This window comes from Lissotriton helveticus, chromosome 9 (assembly GCF_964261635.1).
Source record: "Lissotriton helveticus chromosome 9, aLisHel1.1, whole genome shotgun sequence".
Lineage (NCBI taxonomy): Eukaryota > Metazoa > Chordata > Amphibia > Caudata > Salamandridae > Lissotriton > Lissotriton helveticus.
The window spans coordinates 248,529,642-248,544,624 of record NC_136070.1 but is presented as its reverse complement, the minus strand read 5'-3'; the positions used below and the strand labels follow the sequence as shown (position 1 = coordinate 248,544,624).

Genomic DNA, 14,983 nt, shown 5'->3' with positions numbered 1-14,983 from the left:
GGTCGCCCGGGGCTGGCCGGTGGCGTCTGGCCACGTTCCTATCTACGGGCGAACCCGTAGCGGGCCTGGACCAAGGGCCCAAAAGAACGTCCGTCAAGGCCTCATTAAAGGGCAGCAGAGGCTCGGCCGAGCTTGACTGCGGTTTAAGGACCTCAGTGAGGAGGTTAGTCCTCACGGCCGCGACGGGGAGCTCAAGGCCCAAGGCCTTGGCAGCCCTCATCAGCACCACACTATAAGTTGCCCCCTCCTCCGAAGCCACGGAAGGAGGGGAGACAAAACCAGGGTCTGGAGAGGTGTCCAGGCCACTGGCATCCCCAAGGTCTCCTGCCCAGTCCTCATGAGACTGACACTCCCTGGTCAGAGGGTCCTCAGACCCCTCCCAGTCCTCCCCTTCACCCATCTCCTGAGAATCAGGGTCGTCAACCAATGGGACCTGTTCATAAAAGTGAAAGTCACCAAACGCCGTCTGGAGCGGCGCCCATCGGGGCCGTCCCGACGGCTGAACAGGAATGGGGACAGAACCGGGGTCGGCGCCGCCCGGAGCCGGCGCCGGAGGCGACACCTGCGGGTCCGACGCCGGGGAGGTCGTAAGGTCCACCGGCGACGAACCAGATCCCGAAGGGGGCCCGCAGCGTCCCGCGGCGCCGGGCCCGAAGGCGCCGACGGCGTCGGGATCACTGGACCACTCGGCGTCGGGATAACAGGGACCTGCGGCGCCGGGCCCGAAGGCGCCGGCGGCGTCGGAGCCGAAGCACCCGACGGCGTCGGGGCCGGAGCCGCCGACCCGCTAGGGCTCCCAGACGGGTCCGCTGGGCCCGGAGGCGTCGCGGAACCCGCCGGAGGAGAGAGTTTCCTCATGGCCATGAGGAAGCGCTCGATCTCCTCCTGCGTCGCGTGCGGCCCAGGGACCGGAGGGTATGGAGCCGGACGCGGCGCCCGCGGCCCCGACGGAGCCGCGGGGGTGGTGTCACCCGAACCCCCGGCCGCATCGTGCGAGCGTCGGGGGGAGTCCGAGGAGCGATGACGCCGCTTGGACTTCTTGTGCCTCTTACCTGACGACGACTTCGACCCGGAAGAGTGAGGCCTACTCTCGGAGCTGTGGTGGCTCCGTGCCCGCGACCTGTCCCTCGACCTCCCATGGGATCGGGACCTCTCACGGCGCGGGACCGACTGTCGGAGTTCGAGGCGCCTACGGGACCACTCCCGCCTGGCTTTCGAAGAGAGGGCCCGACAGTCGGAGCAGGCCTTGTCGTCGTGGTCGACACCCAAACACGACAAACAGACGCGGTGAGGATCCGTGACCGACATCAGCCGGTCGCAATCGTCACAATGCTTGAAGCCGGGCATCCCTAAGGCACCGAGTCGGAGACGAGAGACTTCGAAATAGGTATCAAAAAGGATCAAAAAGTTAGTCTAAAATTGACTAGGGTTACTGCTTTTTCCAGATCTGCGCTTGCTGGCGCGGAAAAAAGAAGAACTGACGTCAGCACGCGGAGGCTGCGTCTAAGTACTCCGACGACGTCATCACGGCGCCCACGACGCCGACGACGGACGCGGAGCCGCAGACGACGCCAACCGACGCGCAAGGGTACTGCTACGCAAAATTTTCCGGATCCAGTCTGACGCCTGGGGATATTCTAAGGTAAGGAATCTAATACTAACGTGTCTCTTTCAGATTAATGGCAACCATCCAATCCTTCCATTCCCCCATAAAAATGTCTGATTTCATAAAAGACAAATCTGCATTGATAATTTACAAAAAGCTTATGCAAAGCGTTGCCAATGCTTTTTGTTGATGCTGGAAGAAAGAAAACAACAGATGGGCAGGGAGCAAGAAAACACAACAAAATAACCTAGTCGTGGAGGCAGGAAGGGAGGTCCGTGGAAGCAACTGAGGGATGTGTAAAATAAAAGTAAAGGGGACAGGAAGAGATGGGGAGAGCAATGACAGACTTGTGATGAAAGAATCATCTCGAGAGCACAGGGGAGAAGACCAGGGAGTGAAAGGGGAAACTGCACACAGGGGAACGATCAGGAAAACACATGCATTCTGCAAGGAGTGCTAAAACAAAAGAAACAAAGTAGTTCACTGAATGTGAGGAATGGAAAGATGCATGTCATCCTTTAACAAGCATTTGCAATGCAATAGGTCTCGCATTAGGAAAGTTTGAGCCATTGGTATTGTGAATTACATTTTTTTTATTTATGTGTTGGTTGTGATAATAGCTATAGTAATAGCTAAAGTAATAGCTTTGTCATTTACAATGCCAATAGTTTTAACTTTCCCAAATGTGACACCTATAGCATTTGTAATGCAATATGTGTTGTATTTTCACGAAAATCCAAGAACAGAAGTGAAATATTAACATTTTTTTGTGACATTTATAAGACAGACGTCATTGTTGTTCAAGTACTTTACGCTGGTGTTTGGATTCCTGTAAATCCCCAGTGTTGCAGGGTGCTTAAGAATTTTGTGATCACAGTGGTACTGTATTCCGGGCTGGGGGGAGGGGAGGAGAGAGAGAGAGAGGGAAGGGAGGGGAGGAGAGAGAGAGCGAGAGAGAGAGAGGGGAGAGAGGGTAGGGAGGGGAGGAGAGAGAGAGAGAGAGAGAGAGAGAGAGACACAGGAGGAGAGAGAGAGAGGGAAGGAGAGAGAGAGAGAGAGAGAGAGACAGGGGAGAAGAGAGAGAGAGAGAGAGAGAGAGAGAAAAGGTTGGGAAGAGAGAGAGAGAGAGAGAGAGAGAGGGGAGGAGAGAGAGAGAGAAAATGTGGGGAGGAGAGAGAGAGAGAGAGAGAGAGAGGGAGGGAGAGAGAGAGAGAGAGAGAGAGAGAGCTTGGGCTATAGTATGTGGCAGCGTTGGGTATAAAAAATAAAAATTAAAAAAGAGGCCAAATTATGCGGTAACAAATGTATAAAAATCACAAAGTTGTATAAAACAATTATCAGTTATTGTATGGAAAGGCGAGGTGGTATGGCGCGACTTGAAAGCAGTAAACCTATTGGAAACCAATAAAGAAGAGGTTAATTGGGGCTAGACGGGCCCACGGTGCTACCAGGGACGTACCAATATGCTGGCTTTACTGTAAAGGTCCTTGGTAGGTCTGCGCGGGCCATTGGTGTAAACTGTTAGCCCATTTTAAAGACGATGAAAGAAAGTAATGTACCGAGTTCACAGACTGTTCATGCGTGTGAGGGGGAAGGAGAACCTATGAAATGAAAGTTAGAATGGGCGCAGGAGAGTCATGCTTGAAAAAAAACATGGACCTAGTGATCATGCCCCGTTTCAGGCGTTGTGCAGGTTAGTCGGCCCTTGATGTTCTCAGAACCATCATCTTGAGATTGTTTAACCAAGTACATAGAAAATGGAATCCAAATATATGAGCATACATAACGCATTCTGCTATTGGCATAGAAGTAACAATTCTCCAAGATCAAAGAACCGATATGAATACTTCAACAGTATCACACTCCTCCAAAATTCCGGTATAATTTTATTCCCATCGACCCCTCCACATAAATAAATAAACCACACAATTTACATAGGTCCAAATGCCGCACTCTCCATAGAGGTCACAAGAGGAAGCTGGAGATAAAACGATTTGTTTTAGATTTATCATTTTAAAAGTTAGGTAGCTTTTTATGAGGATTTTGAAGCGTACTATTAAGACAATCGACTTTGGGTGTCATCTGAGTGAATTTGCAACAAGGAGATACAAAACCAAGTGTTGCCATGGCATGCTGCGCTCAACTGCACTGTATAATGTACACAAGTATCAAAAATTGTAAGATTACCTGTAGGTTTCAACTGCCAGCACACCACAACTCCAAGCCTGGAATGCAAGATCTTCATACACAAACAAATCTGAAGCTCAAATTTCATACTGAACAACAACTCCCCTAACCACATGGATGAGCCAAGATCATTTAAATGAACATTACAGGCAAAAAAATGAGTCATAAATGCAGTCACAGTACTGCCGGCAAAAGAGGAGAGAGTCACCATCACTCTTCTCAAGACCTCTTCCCTCTGTACAACCACTCAGTGGATTACATGTCCTCAGATAAAACTTCAGAGCACTGCATCTTTATCATCAGGGTTGTCCAACGCACAAGAAGAGTGAACAACTAAAAGGTTTTCGGAGTAACCACTATGTAAATGACTAAACTTTTAGATTTATTGCACACAAATTTATCTCAGATGGATATCCTGAAAATCATTTCTGGATCCCTCATAAAAGTTGAGTACAACTACTGTAGATCCAAATCCCTTGACATGATCTGCTGTAACTGTTAATCCTAGCATAGACAGAGAATGTTACCAAACACACCCCTAAACGTGATTTTATACACTGGATTTATTTTTGGGGGGGGCAAGGGGGGGTGTAGATACCAGACATATGCCTTGACCCATGTCACACTGGGATAAACAAACCTCCTGAATTGTTGAGGTGTGGTGCATATGTAAACTGGTTATACTTTAGCTCCATTGCAGTTCCGCAAACTGTGTGTTTGCATGCAGTTATTTGCAGAAGGGCAACTTGACAGGTGGCAACGGTAGACTTCAAAGTGGCAAGTGTTTGAATGAAAATATTTAAAGTGTGCACCAAGGTAATATAAACAGCTGGGGAAAAAAACTAAGGAAAGAACCAGACCCTTGTGATGATACACTTGTATGTCACAGACTGTTTCCCAAAGCCATAAAAGTCTACTAGATCAAGAGCCAATAATCATGGGAAAACTTCATGGCTGTCTGGAAGGAAGGCGGTTATGGGGCAATAGGTTTTATTAAGTACAATAAAAAGCGGTTGAACGTATTTACAATTTCCTCCTCCTGACCACTGATTCCCCATGCAAAAATACGTAAGCAGATGATAATCAATGGCTGTCACTGGAAGCTTAACCAATCACTAGCAAACTATAAAAAAAAAGAATTTTTTTCAAAAAGACAGCAGAAATACACCATTCCAAAAAGCACTCCGGACTGTCAAAATAAAACGGTGGCTGCCACCTCAGTTGAAACGGCAGTTTATGTATTACATTGAAAATGCAGTTTCAGATTCAAGAAAGGGAGCACAGAGGATGCCTCAAGGGACCATGTTTTATGTGTGACAGCCACATGCTTAACTAATCTAGCAGACCGCAGTTTACTGATCAGGTGTTTCACAATAAAGCTCCTAATATTTGATCCTTTTAACACACACTAAGCGGCACAGCAGAAGGATTCAGCAAGCATTAATGTTACTGGCATAGTGAACAGTCCACAATTAAAACAGCCTCATGGAGTTGCCAGCGAACATCCACTCGATCCCAAGTTTGCCACTGCAGACATGTCCGATTTGTCCGGAATATGAATTCCCAAGCCCAACTACAAGACAGGGTAGTATAAATTGTCTGGTGCGAGAGTGGATGCTGGAGTACAAGCTAAAAAATGCATAAATACATGAAGAAATAAATACCGCCTTCAGGTAAAGTCCGCGCTATATAAAAATGCATAAATACATGAATAAATAAATACCGCCTTCGGGTAAAGTCTGCGCTATATAAAAATGCATAAATACATAAATAAATAAATACCGCCTTCGGGTAAAGTCTGCGCTATATAAAAATGCATAATTAAATAAATAAATACATACCGCAAAACATCCTCGTTACTCTGCCGGCCTGCGACCAGGAAGTCAGGCAGGCCGGCGCGACACCCGGAAACAGGAAGTAGGAGGGCGGGAGCCTACCCCGCCTCCCACGGAAGAGCCGCGATTGGAGCCGTGTTGGGAGCACCGGAGCAGGCAGGAGCCTACCCTGCGCCCCGGTGCCGAAGGAGGGAAGAAGAGTCCTGCTGCCGGGCCTTGCAGCTGAGGAGAGGAAGCCGGTGAGTGCGTTGCTGAGCGGCGGGCGGGGGGGGGGGGCATGTACGCGCGCGCGTGCGCGGGGGGCGGCCTGTGTATGTGTGTGTGTGTGCGTGCGTGCGTGTGTGTATGTGTCTTGGAGTGCGTGTGTGTGACTGTGGGGGAGGGGGTGTGTGTGTGTGAGCGAGTGTCTGTCTGCGATGTGTACGGCGCGGGACGCGACGTGCGCGTTTGCGCACACGAATCCAGCTACAAAAGCGCGCACACCCTACGGTCCGTCCTTCCCCCCAGAGTGATCGCTATTGGTCTCCAGCTGGATGCATCCTTACTGATGCATTTCCAGCGAGACCCAAAAAGGATGGTAAAGAAGCTATGCTCCAGGGAAGAGACAAACACAAGAAGAAGATGGAAGGCCAATGAATAAGTAGCAAGCAAATGAGATTCACAAAACATAATAAGCAATCGGCTGACCCAAAACCTCTCTAAGTGTTAGCATTTTTCCCAATGGGTCTTTCGACAACAGACAACAAGTTGAGTTGCCTGTAGGAAAGAGCTTAAAACGCACCACCGTATTTTTGTCTCCATCCATAAGTTTGCTCATAGAACACTGCATCTTCCCTAGAATACCCATGTTGGAACATGCAAAACCACTGCAACAACCCTTAGGCATGGGACCACTTAAGTGCCTGCATTCCTAAATGCCACCGTTTTCAGAGGCAGCCATGCCTTTACGATTCAAAGCCACTGTTTGCAGTTACTCCAGAATCCCTGACCCCCAAGCATGGGAAAACTAAAGGGCACCAAAGATGCAGCACAGAGAGGTGTACATATTGCTTGTCCTATTTACTTGCCACCTTCATTAGAATCTCACTACATACCTGATCTTGAAAAACTCCTCAAGTGAATCCATTTGAAAAGTGTGGTATCTCCCAATAATTTTTAAGGTGTAACTTACAATGCAGTGCATGTTCTGCTTCATGACAGCCTGGCTATTATTGATTCTTTGAGGAACCCTCATCAAATGTTACCATTACCAAATCTGGCATTTTCAGGACCCACCACCCAATTGGGAGATCTGTGGTGTGGCAAACAAGTTCTACATGGAGTTTACCATTGTTGAAAGACTACCTGTAGTTGTCCATCATCTATCTCCCACTTGTGTAGTGCTTGTTTCCTTTATGTTTTAAACATCCACCCAGTAAATTAAGAGACCAGGCACATGCTCTTCTGACAGCGAGACATTGTGCTGTACGGCCCAGTCCTACAAACTAAGAGCTTCCTTTAATCAGAGCATGTGGTCACATTATCTGTTCTCAATTTCACCTCAGAGTTTATGATACGGCAAAAAAGGTTTTGATGCCCGAACCTCTACACTTCGAATTGTAGGGCAACCAGATGTAGCTAGGTGTCCTGAGGTGAACAGTGTCCACTTGTGAAGAAATCTTGAAGATGCCCTTTTCTAACCCCGCCATCAAGAAACACTGCGTGTTTTGCAATTGAAGAAGTTGCCTTCCGAATATATATCTTCTCTCTTGCCACCAACTAAGAGCCCATTTCATAACTGGCATCACTCATACTACCTTGCCCCACATTCTCAAATATGAAATTAATTAGTAAGTATTTTCTCCTGAATGGTTCACTTCCTGCGACCATGCATAGTTAGAAGAATAAATGTTTATAAACCTCCAAGAGACCTTTTTACTTGCCTACTGTAACATGTTTTTGTGAGTGAATGTACTTTGCCAGTTTTAACAACCTTTTTCCTTTTTCTGTTCTTGGGTATTACTTTGCTTCTGTTATGGAAATGCATGTTCCTAGGAATAACATGCTATGCTCAGCTTGAGTTGTGACGCCTTCTTGTTCACAGTTAGATAATACCACTGCTGATTAACATTTACTACAAAGGATTCCCAGCTTGACAATGGAGAATAATTCAAAGCAAGTGACATCTGAAAGAAACAATGCTCGACACAACTTCCCCAAACAAATCAGTAATTTGGGCCACAAAAATGCAATAATTTTGTTTTTTAAATCACAAGTGTGGCATGGCATGATAGTGCATTACATAGGCATATATTTCTAACACCCAATGTATTCAATAACCCAGCTTAAATTGCCCATGTACAGAAAAATGGAGACAAAGCTGGAGGAATGGAATCTGCTGACACTGGGAGAGAAAGCGCAGAACAGACAGCAAGTACTGCTGGCAGACAAAGAGAGTTGACTGGGACTGACAATGTTGCAAACTCAACAAAGAGAGAAACTGTTAAAGAGCAGTGACAAGACAGTGACTAAGGAGTCAGTTTTGGAACCTTGAGACATACCTTCTAATTGGAACTTTCCCACTAGATTAGAATGCAAGATCTAAGGAGATTAACTTTACCCTCTGTACCTCAGTTTACTTGGGGGTTAATACTGTGAGTGTGAAAAACTTGAACAAATGGTAGCTACTAATGTTCATCTTCACAGTTTGATAGGTGAATGGGTAATGTTACAAGAGTGACACAGAATGGAACAAACGGGTAGTCACCAATGTTGGTATACCAAGGGTGCTGGTTAGATGAGTGTGGGTGACATGCACAAACAGCAATACATGGATACACAGTAATACTGGCAGAAATAGGGAACTTGATAAGTGGGTAATGTTGGGGGTCAACAGAATTCTGGATTGTTAGGAGATGTATTAAAAATATTATTTGGAGTAACTGTAGTTCCCTGGGTCAGAAAATGTGTATACATATAAATACCTGAGTGAATGAGGAGGTGTTTTCGAAGACTGGAATTTTCTGCAAAAGAACAGCCACATCCCTCTTCTTCACATATGAAAGGCCTTTCACCTGTAGGAAGAAAATTAAATTCCAGCATTATAGGCACGATCTACCAGTAAGGAGATTCAAAACAGAGATTTAAAACAAAATAATATTGTTATGCAATGGCCCTGTAATGCCTTCTTGTGCGTAAGATGTAATTTCTTCTTCTGTCAGCAACATATATTTATATATATATATATATATAGGATCATATAATAATGACATATATCATATCTACTGGATTCCTCCATTTGCGCCTAAAAATAGGTCAGTAGGAATGGTGTTAGAATACCACATAGCAACTCTTTGTGAAACCTACAACAAAGACCACTATGAACGTCGAAACGCACAAGTTTATAGATTTGTAATGTTTTTCATCGTAATATTATATTTGGATTAATTAACTATACCATATCTCTATATTCATATTGGAGTGCAGAAGACATAAATACATTTAAAAAAATAAAACAATGCTGTCATCATCATCATAAGAAAACTTTATTGCGGCCATTACGGCCATAAAAGCACAAATAAATTTACAACACATTGAAATCCGAATCAAGCGGAGAGAAAAATCAAAAGCATCAAATACACTGGATAATGATCATAGGATATAGTGACGCATTGGGAAGTAGAGTTACAAAAAGATCATAATGGGAATTTGGACTCAAAGTGAATTAAAAATATAATTTAAACTAAAAAGTATTAAAAACACTTCATATTCAATATGTTTACAGCTCCTGGGATCAACATAGCAGTGAGTTAACAGGTATTACTATATTCACATAATTTAATCAGAGAATACCTATGCGCGATGATTACAAAGTGCTTATCACAAATTGGCAAGTAAAGGCTGGTTTTACATGTGATCAAATAACTATTTTACCAAATACCTCCATTTGCACCACATAGCAAAGAGGAATTTCGAGAGCAAATAACATAAACCGGGTTAGTATCTGATTTTAGGATCCTATAAAATTCAATGTAATTCCTAATACCCAGGTTTCTACAGAGTTGGAAGTCCCACTTAAGCCTTGCCTGCTTATATGCCTCGCAGAAGAGCAACACATGAAGTGCTGTTTCTTCCTCCACTAGGCATCCAAGGCATAGGCAAGGGTTGGCGCCCGACCATTTGTTCGTTATCGCATATAGCAGGAGCCTCCCATATCTAAATTGCAAAAACAATTTCCTCGCTAGTGGTGGTTGTATTGAGTCCAACACCAGCTCAAACTTATAATAGGCTTAAAATGCAGAAACCCATAGGTTAAACTGCAGGGGTTAACTGTCCATAAAATACTTGTCAGTTTGTGCTCTTTCAGAGCGTTAGCTAAAGATTTCTTTGTGATAGCTATGCACGATTCCTCAGGTGTAGTCCATAAATCCTCCCTTCCTATTGCACGAAAGGTGTCCCCAACAAAGGACAACCAGGGTATACTACCAGCCCCCATTGTTAACAGGACCACTTTTAATTATTCCCTATAGTTGGCCAGCTCTCTGGAACTCCATAACCGACGCCAATATAACAGTGGGCGTGATGAGATTAGGTCCGCAATTGGGAGGATATCCAAATCCATCCTTAGTGGTACCAGGGGTGTGCTTTTGGGCAGATTCAACATTTGTCTTAAGAAATTATTTTCTGTTGTAGTGAGGGATTTCAATGCACTATGCCCCTATAGTTCTGCCCCATAGACAGTAGCTCCCCTAGCTTGGACTTTGTAGATTTCTAGCGGGGGCCTATAACCTGTGATGCACAACTCTTATGGACTTTTAAGATCCCCCCAACAGCCTGGGTTAGCTTTAGGTTAGATTTATTGCTTTGGGGTCCCCACCCCATTTTATCGTTTAAAGTAAGACCCAACTAGTCAAAGACAGGTGCCTCCTCCAATGGTCTATCATCCATTCTTGGGTGCGGACAACTTATAGGATTAGCATTGAAGACCATATATTTTGTCTTCTTAATGTTTACCACTAAATTCCGTTTTGTGCAAAACTGGCTAAATTCTTTCAGCAAACGCTGCATCCCCATTGGTTATCTCGAGAGGAGCAGGGTATCATCTGCAGACATTAATGCAGGAAGTTTGCGATGCACTAGTCTTGGAGGGTCGATATCCTTAACGGCAAGTAGATCTTTAATTAACCCATTGAGAAAGAGGGAGAAGAGGGTCGGTGCAAGCACACAGCCCTGCCTCACCCTCTTCCCGACGGGAAAGGGACTCGTTAATTTCCCATTCTTGCCGAACCTTACTCTAGCGAAAGTTCCCTCTTGGAGGCGTTTAAGTTGGTAACAACGATATGGTGGATCACCCATGTCCTGCATGATACCCCACAGCTGGTCACGGTCCACCATATCGAACGCTGATTTAAGGTCCACGAAGGTGAGGTACAGGCTCCCACCCTCCAAAACTACGTGCTTCCAGTAGATCAGTTGTAGCCTAAACAACTAATCAATGGAAGAGATTTTACATCTGAAGCCAGCTTGCAAAGGGGTTAACACATTAAAGTCCTCCATCCATTCCTGGAGTCTTCCCAGTAACACTCTAGCAAAAAATGTTTGTGTTACTTCAATAAGGCTAATTGGCCGGTAATTTACAGGGTCAATGGGGGACCCTTTTTTATAAATAGCGATTATCTCTGCATCAGCCTACGTAAAGGGAGGTGGTGCGCCATAAAGAATTGCGTTAAAAAGTGTTAAAAGGTATGGAGCCCACACAGCTTGCTCACTTTTATACAGATCCCAAGGGATTCTATCTAGCCCCGGCGCTTTATTTGGTAGTAACTTGGCTAGGGCAGATGTTACCTCAGCCATAGTACATGGGGATATATCCCATAGAGGGTCAGGGGCTAGGCAACACAACAGAGTCTCACTCGCACTCGATCCAGTCAATGGGCTTCAATATAGGTCCTTAAAATAAAGACGCCAGGCTTCCTCGCTAATGTTAGGCTCTATGTTAGTCCTACCCTCAACTTTACCAGTATGAACTAAGTTCCAAAAGTCTCTGATACCATTTAAATCCAGAGCGTTCTTGATACCCTGCCATCTATCAAATTCCCATTCTGATTTTGCTTGTAAAATAGTTTTTTTTAAAAGAACCATAGCTTCCCTTATACACGTAGTATTACCCCCCTTAAGACAAGACAGCAGGGCTCTCTTTGCATCCCTGCATTCCCTATTGTACCAGGGGTTGGTATTACCATAATGTTTACTCTTAGCAGACTTGCTACTGTAAACAAAATCCCCCAGAACTGCAACCATGTCTTGATGGATTTTCCCCATGCCATTACCAGATTATAAGTAGGCACTAGTTCTGGTGACAAGACTTGCCTTTTCTAAGAAGGGAATAATACTAATGTATAAATCTGACATTAATTCAGGGGATTGAGTTATTGTGCCCCAACGAATACGTCTCCCACCTTCGACCACAACTAAATTATCTGGTGCTCGATTGTTAGGGCCTTGTTCTATTTCAGCTAGGTGGAAATTCAGAAATACAATCAAGGGGTTATGGTCACTTTCTACTCGCAAATTGACTTGAAACTTCGCGACATTATGCCAGATTTCCACACTTAGTAGAATATAATCAATGATTGATGCTTGGCCCAATCTCTCAAAGGTAGAGTACGCTGGATTATCATCGGGGAACCGACCATTACAAGCCCTCAAAGAGTAGGCAAGGGTGAGGGCGGTCAGTTGCAAAACAAGTGGGGTCCACCCCTTTATAGGATAAGCGTTAGACCCGGGGATTAACCATGCTGAATCCTCATCACTAGGGATAGGTATTATTAAACTATTGAGAGGTTCAAAGTGGCAATTAAAATCCCCCCCAATTATAAAGTTCGCTTTCCCTGTGAGTGTATTAAGGAGACCAGACAAGATATCTAAGTCGGCGATATCCCACCATACTGAATTGGCCGGGAATAAACATTAATAATCGCCAGCTTTGGGAGATTTCTGTGGGTCAGAAGAAAACATAGGATGTCTGGGGAATGAGTTTCTATTTTCTTCATCGTGCATCCAAGATGATTTCCCACCCATATACATAGGCCCCCCGAGGGTCTCCCCCCTCGGGCCCTTCACTGCTGCCTCGCAATACATTGCAAAGCCTTCTCTATGGGGTGAGCTTAATGCCCAGGTTTCCTTGAATAGGCAGATCTTGTTGGAATCTATGAACTCACCCCAATCGGGCAGGTCTAGTTTGGCCCCGAGTCCTGCCACATTCCAAGACAGAATTCTAGGACCATTAGGTCTTACTTCCAGCCCACTCTCAACAATTACCTATGAGCCACAGCTAACCCTCGCTTCAATAGTTTCAGGGTTAGATTTAAAGTTTGTGTTGGGAACAACTAACTTTTAGGTGTCAAGTCCAACCTCACATAGTGCCAGGTCATTTATGCTAGCATCTAAAGGTTTGTCCAACTCCTTACCCTCTATAAGAACTATACCATTTTCAGAGGTCCCCAATGCGACACTTAACACACAATTTTTTGTTGGCACCCCGGCCCCCAAGCACAAAGTATTGTCACACTGCCGTTTAGGGGATGTCGGTGGGCAGTGATCGCTTGGCGTTAGTCAATCTACCAGATCTAGCACACTGAATCTATTGCTAAGTGGGATACAAGGTGGGAAGGCAATATTGTCCATCCCTACTCTGGTACTGACAATGCCTGTTTGAGCACCCCTAACACTGTCCTTCCCTTGGCAGCCGGGTCTAGTCATACAATTTGGGGGGAATAAAAATAGCTTAAGTCAATGGTCTAAATACTAGATCTCGCATTCCTATAGTACCCCTCACACACATGTTTGAACACCCTACTATCTCTGAAGTTGATGATTATACAATCCCCCACTATGCCATTTGGTCTACGTCCCACCCAATTCACTCTACGAGCAAACAAGATTTCGCTATGCACATTTGGTGGAAGGGGCCTATTATTGTTCAACCAATGAATCGTTTTATTTTTAAGTTCTGGGAAGGATTCAGCTCTACCAATTTCCAGTTCCGGGACCCCAGCCAAAGCAACAACATAGGGTGAGCACTCAGGGGGTAAATCAATGTATGGCAGAGTAATCTTAGGCTCCGTGGGGTTATGATTCCCCGTGGGACGACCATTACGTTTATGCATCGGACCCCCTCCCACTAGTTGTTGAACTGCTCTGACGTCTTGCGATAGTCCATTTTCGGCTGTGCCTCCACCCCACCAGCGTTGCTTGGTCCAGGAACATTGATCCTACACACTGGAATGTCCGTTAGATTTGGGTGAGGGGGACGAGGCATTGGGGGGTTAGTGACAGGGACACCCGAGGTCCATTCATCATAGATTCGTTACACTGGCCATGATTCACCAACATTTTCTCAATACAATCCAGGTGGGTAGTAGTCAAATTTTCAAATTTTGTCAATCTATCCTCGATTGCCAATAACCTTTCCAGTAGGGGCTTTAGAGAAGATGTAATGAGGCCGCCTATTTTTAACCAAAGGCCCTCTTCCAGTTGGGGCGGTGGGTCCTCATTAGCAACCGTGAGCATAATATTTAGTGAAGAGCTGATTGCCCCAGGAGCTACAATACTTAAGGTAGCTGTGTTTGCCATAGCAGCAGTCTTATTACGTTTTGGCATCTTTGATTTCTTACCCCTCTGCTTCCTTTTTGGGGCCACTCCTGGGGTAGACTCAGGTGGCGAAGACTGGTCTTTGGGAGAAGACCCAACACACACAACTGTGCCACTAGTCATAATTGACGGTGAAGTATTTGTAGATAGTACAGGGTGGCAAGACTCTCTAGCCGGGGAAGTACTCCCTACTTCGTGAAGCATTTGTCGGTCAGTCAGTCTCAAGATCCCATGGTCATGGTCTGTGGACTCATGGTGTTCCGGTGTACGTGCTTTCAGCAAGCCCCCCCAAAGAAGAGCGTTTAGAAAAAAATGAATCCTGAGAGAGGCGGCGCTCAGTGATGGCTATCTCATGCTCCAGCACTGAAGTGGCCCTTATTATAAATTAATCCAGCGTCCCGGCTACATACCCACCCGTCGCGGCTTTCCTCCTTTTCCCTTCACGACCAGGCATGGCAAACAGGATATATTACTATAAATTGTCACAAGAAAGTAATGCCTGGAGATGGATACAAACGAGTTAACCAACCTAAGGATCAGATGTTAGGCGGGGGGCCCAGCCCAGCCTCCTCCGGTCTCCAACGGGCTCAAACGGGCCCGCCCTTGGCCCAGGCATCGCCAGGCGTGTGTTCCGCGCAGAGGGTGCCAAGAGAAGTTATGTAGGCGGAGGCAGGAGGGGCAAACGATCCTCAGGTGTCAGGCGCGGGCTACTGGAACATAGAGT

General features: G+C 45.7%; 1 protein-coding gene across 1 annotated transcript in view; it reads right to left on the bottom strand.

Moving 5' to 3' along the window:
• Positions 1 to 14,983, bottom strand: part of ZNF410 (zinc finger protein 410) — a 198,844-nt gene that overhangs the window by 38,302 nt on the left and 145,559 nt on the right. Inside the window, exon 10 of the mRNA XM_078659864.1 lies at positions 8,592 to 8,681. Within this exon, the coding sequence (XP_078515990.1) occupies positions 8,592 to 8,681 (90 nt within the window). The remainder of the gene's footprint in view (positions 1 to 8,591; positions 8,682 to 14,983) is intronic.